We start from the raw sequence: 5,446 nt of genomic DNA on the forward strand, positions 1-5,446 counted from the left end.
CCTTACACAAAGATTGGGGCACACATTCACAACTTAATTGGAGGCTCCCAACAAATCTCCACAAAGGCCTAGAATCTGTCTAGGGTTCCAAGAACCCAAGAGAAACAACTATCTTGCTTTCACCTCCATGAATCACCGTGGAGAACTCAAACCGATGCACCAAATGCAATGGAAAAAACACCACAAAGATGCTCAAGTCCTTCTCTCTCAAATTCCAACAAAGCTACAAAAGCTATTGGGGAAATAAGAGAGGAAGAACAAAGTAATTCACAAAGAACACCAAGATCAAGATCTAGAGAGTTCCACTCACAAAGAGATGGATTTGATTGGTAGAAATGTAGATCTAGATCTCCTCTTCCTTTTCCCTCAAATGGATTCAAGAATCATTGGAGGGAGAGGAAGATAGCAAGCTCAAGAGGGTCAGCAATGGGGGGCAAAACGAGCTGGGAGAGATGGGGAACTTTGGGGAAGAGGACCCCCTTAAATAGGGGCAAAGAAATCTGCCCGTTGGGGCCAAATCGTGACAGGCCGGCAGCAGTTCCGGCCCCCTGTTTTTACCCAAACACCCGATACGAAAACCTTAAGAACTTTTGCATCCGGATTTCGATTTCGATGATCTTGGGCTCGTTGAAATCACAACAACGAGCTCTACAACAATATGCATAGAAACATCATAGTCCAGCAAAGTAGGATAGAAACAAATGAATAAAGGTTTTACCTATCTAAAAAAGGCAAACCGGTAAAACCTCCAATATGGAAAATGCAACAACTTGAGATAGGAGACTTGGATTTAGGTGAAACCAATTTGTTGTAAAGAGGATGACAAGAGCTACCCCACAAAGAGTAAAAAGCTTAAGAACAAGTGGGGTAGGTTTTTCTATGTATTTTAGAGTGAAACCTCTCAATATGAGAAACCGAGAAAAACTCCAATATCGAAAACGCAACAGGTGATTCATGCGGAATCCGTTTTCGATGAACTGGAGCTTGCTATGGAAATAACCAAAAGCTCTAAATCACCACACGTATAAGATCCAAATAACAACCAAGAAATATGATGTGCAAAGGTTTGAGCTCTCTCCGAACGATATGATAGAGTTACTCACTCGAGAGCCCTCTTGATAGTACGGCAACTAAACTATAAACCGGTCTCCAACTACACCATGAGACCGGAGAGAAAGAAACCCTATCAAGAGCAAATCTTAAACTTGCACAATCCACTTGAGCTCGATGATGACGGTCTTGATCGCAACAAGATGGAACGCCTTTCTTTATTGTGCTTACTTGATGAAGTCATGCGAATTGCTCCCCCATACTCCACTATGGGAGAGCTTCTTCTCCGGTGCATTTTCACATATCCATGATCACCATATGGATGACAAGCTTCAAGCATATGATCTCTTCGAGTTGGCTCATCTTGAACTTGCACTTCATTTCTTCATTCTTCATAATGTTGATATCTTGAAGTAACTTGAGGGCTCACTTCATCTTCATCTTCAAGACATACTTGACACTTGATATCCTTCAACAATTTCTTCTTATTGCAATCTTGAAGCCAACATATGGTTCAAGCATTGCCTATGGACAACTCCTACAAATATAACTCAATGCAAACATTAGTCCATAGGGATTGTCATTAATTACCAAAACCACACATGGGGGCTCCATGCACTTTCAACAAGGACGGCCGCGCCCTGTTCTGGGGCGTTCCGGGGCGCACCCTCGAGAACGTCATCCGCGGCATCCGCAACGGCACTCCAAGGTTGGAGACGCCGTCGTCACCGCCACCGTCTCCTCGAGGAGGACCACCGCAATGGCAGCCGAGGAGGACGATGTACTCGTCCTCCTCGAACTCTTCTTCCTCAGGACCTGCCCGATCGACGCCGTCCTCGTCGTACCGCTCGGCGCCCTACAGCGTCCCCAAACGCGAGGTGAAGGAGGAGTCGGCGACGCCCGTCAACACGAGGCGTGGCGGCAGCAGCAGCCGGCTGCAGCAAGAGAGGCGCGGCGACGCCCTCCTCATCCCGAAGCCGGAGGTGAAGGAGGAGCCGGAGGAAGCGGCGCAGGCGGCGCTGCTGGCGGAGTACGAGCGGCAGCAGCGGCTCATCGCCAGCAGCGACGACCCCGAGGACTGCCCAGGGCTACGGGCGGCGTTCTTGGCGCCGCTCAACGACAAGGACGCCTGGAGGGGCGACATCGAGACGGCGATCGCCATGTCCATCCGCGACTCCGGTAAGCCGCTCGTGGACCTCACCGACGACGGCGAGGCAGGACCAAGCGGCTTGGTGAAGGACGAGCCCATCGATGAGCGCGTCAAGCAGGAGGTCGTCACCGACGACATATACAACTTCCAGCATTACTACGACGTCTCCGGCCACCGCAAGTACTTCTAGATTAGGTTTAGTTTAAATTTAGTCAAATTTTGTTCGAATCTATGTAAGTTTGGACGAATCTAATCGAATCTCGCTTAAGTTTAAAATTTCCGAAATTTTGTTTGGGGGACGCGACTGGGAAGCGACGTCTCCCAAACGCGGCACGAACGAAACACGTCCCCCAAACGCTCAATCCGGCGTGTTTTGGGGGACGATTTGGGGGACGCGACTGGAGATGCTCTAACTACTTTCTCCGATCAATATTACTTGTGTAGATATATTTTATTCATATTAGCGACAAGCAATATAAATTGAAGGGAGTGCCTGAATATACCCTATCCCTAGCAAGGATTGCTCCATCTCTAATCGCTAGTGCATCCATTATAGGAGCTAGCAACATGCTCAAACCTTGGCTCCGGTACCAGACCGATACCTCCTGCCACACGTCTTCAGCTCCGGTTCTTTTTCTTTTTTGCAAACTTAAGCGATCCCGTTGGAAAACGTCCGTCTCTTATATACAGTACCAAACTCCATCTGATATTAATTTGGCTGTCCATAGTTCCTACTCTTCGCGTTATTATACCCTAGGTAGCGTCAGAAAAGGCTTCTCCAACCCTAGCCGTGATGAGCCGCCACCTTTGCTCGCCGGTGCCCCCGCTGGAAAACGATGACATCCTGGAGGAGATCCTCCTCCGCCTACCCCCGCAGCCTTCCTCCCTCCCCCGAGCCTCCCTCGTAAGCAAGAGCTGGCGAAGCATCATCTCCGACCCTCAATTCCTCGGCCGCTTCCGCAAGCACCACCAGAAACAGCCTTTGCTCGGCTTCTTCTCAGGGCATGTTAGCAAAACACCCATCTTCACTCCGGCCCTTGACTCGCCTGACCGCATCCCTGCCGCCCGCTTCCCCGTGCCGCACGGTCGTGCCCCCCATGAGCACTGGCGCTTCATGGGATGCCGCCACGGCCTCGCCGTCCTGATCAATGACTATCAGCGCGAGGTCATCGTGTGGGATCCTCTCACCGGGCGGCAGCGCCGCGTGCCTTTTCCGCTAGGCTCCCACAACAACGAAAGGGGGAGTGTGTGGCATTGGCACGCCACGGTGTTGTGCGCTGACACCAAATATGGGCATGTGCACGGTGATTGCTTCTCGAGCCCGTTTAAATTGGTGTTGGTGTGCAATGGATACAAGCAATCGTCCAAGCAATCGTTCGCTTGCCTCTATGAATCGGTGTCTGGTGTATGGGGAAATATTGTCTCAACGGTGACCACTTATGAGATTCATCCAATATGTCCCAACATCCTTGTCGGGAATTTGCTTTACTGGTCGCTTTGGGCAGGTGATAGCCTCGTGTTTGATACTAAAAAACGAACCCTTGGTGTGATCCAGAAACCGGCAGACGCTCGTATTACCGGCTTCCGGTCCTTTCAGCTCTTGCGGACAAGTGATGATAGTGGCCTTGGCCTTGCAGTGATATCGAACTTGTGCATCCTGTTATGGAAGAGACAATCACAATGCGATGGTGTTGCCGGATGGGTCCTGCTGCAGAAATCCATTCAACTAGAGGGCCTTTTCCCACCGGGAGAACCTTACCTCTACAAGGAGGTGAGGGTGGCAGGGTATGATGAAGACTCAAATGTGATTGTTCTCTCTACATATGCTGGAGACTTCATGCTCCAACTTGACTTGACATGGTTTAGAACTATTTCTGAAAGAGGAGATTGCTGGAGCAACAAGATCCATTATCCGTACAGAAATTTCTATAAAGCAGGTAATGTGTTACCTCGTGTGTCACAAGATTAACTACAATTACCATTGGTGTATGTTTGCTGTATTTACTTTAGTGTGATTAAGGATCGTCTAGATATATAATTAGTTCATTTCTTATCAGCCTGGTGATCTAATGGCAGATTGGCAATATAATTATGTATATACTATCTGTGAAAGAACATAGTAAAACCATTGAATTTGTGTAATATATAATCGATTAGCACATTTAGAAACTTAAAAATAATTATGTATTTCCAATAAATACATGTGATCTAGCTTTGATACTGGCCATCTTTTTACAAAATCATTTATTTTACTTTCTATTAAAAATAGCACGAGCTCTTCAAATTCGAAATGTACTACGTAATGCTTATTTTCTCACTAGTATTGCTCGATCTGTATTCATATATTTTATGAACCATTGGGCATATTTGGTACATATTATCACCTAAATAATTCTAGAAGAATGCATTCTCTCTGAACATATAAGCAAGTAAGCAATCTTAACATATGCCTTAGTAAATGATTATCATAATACTTTTGCACCTATTAATGGATGTCGCTTCTCATTGACTCAAGGGAAAACTTTCTTCATGATACCGTTATTTTCATCATTTGCTAAAACGCACTGTCCGATTGTGTGTCTTTTTTCAGGTGTTATTATAATTTTGTGACACATTTGCCAGAACTGTCCAAAAATGGAAAATTTTGCACCTTTGGCTGGTATGACCATGCTATGAATGGTTTTGAAGAAAAATTGCAAAATTTTCCGTTTTTAGTTAGGTGGTGTGTTTTGATAAATGTGTCACAAAATTGTAATGGTACCTGGTAAAGACACAAACGGACGGTGTGTGTCTTGTAGCAAATTTTCCCTTGACTCGACTTATCTTTGAATTTTTGTTGGTTTTATTAAACATATTCTGCATGTAGGGAGGCGAGTTGGGTGGAAATGGTTGGAGCCGAACTCATGAGATCTGTTAATGTGCTCTCCTGGTTATATAAGTGAGGTGATTTTATCTTTTCACGATGTGTTTATCTTTCTACATTGGTTTCTTCATTTATAAGATGATGCAAACTAAAAAAGTTTCTTGTGTATGAATTTAGTTAGTTCATAAATTGTCTAGTTATTACTTTTCTAAAAAAAACATGCCTTTTATTTTCACAACGTGCCTTTGCGTAAATACTGGACGTCCTTGCTTTGCACTCTGTGAGTGTATCATGTGCATCTGATACTGAAAATAAACCACGGATGACTTGATAATCTAGGAAATCAGTATCGGTTTCAGATGGAGGCATTGATTCACTGATTT

The 5,446-nt window shown here is 45.6% G+C and overlaps 1 protein-coding gene across 1 annotated transcript; it reads left to right on the forward strand.

Annotated features, from left to right (window-relative positions):
• Positions 1-2,993: 2,993 nt before the first annotated feature.
• LOC124656940 lies at positions 2,994-4,810 on the forward strand. The gene is made up of 2 exons (XM_047195586.1): positions 2,994-4,137; positions 4,791-4,810. Exons 1-2 carry the CDS (start codon positions 2,994-2,996, stop codon positions 4,808-4,810), a joined length of 1,164 nt encoding a protein of 387 aa, XP_047051542.1.
• Positions 4,811-5,446: the final 636 nt, after the last annotated feature.

Source organism: Lolium rigidum, chromosome 5 (assembly GCF_022539505.1).
Source record: "Lolium rigidum isolate FL_2022 chromosome 5, APGP_CSIRO_Lrig_0.1, whole genome shotgun sequence".
Taxonomy (NCBI): domain Eukaryota; kingdom Viridiplantae; phylum Streptophyta; class Magnoliopsida; order Poales; family Poaceae; genus Lolium; species Lolium rigidum.

Excerpts from the sequence above, each read along its gene's own strand:
- LOC124656940 (XM_047195586.1), top strand. The coding sequence starts at position 2,994 with ATGAGCCGCCACCTTTGCTCGCCGGTGCCCCCGCTGGAAAACGATGAC. Across the intron at positions 4,138-4,790 it reads CAGAAATTTCTATAAAGCAG|GTGTTATTATAATTTTGTGA; the intron begins GTAATGTGTTAC and ends GTCTTTTTTCAG.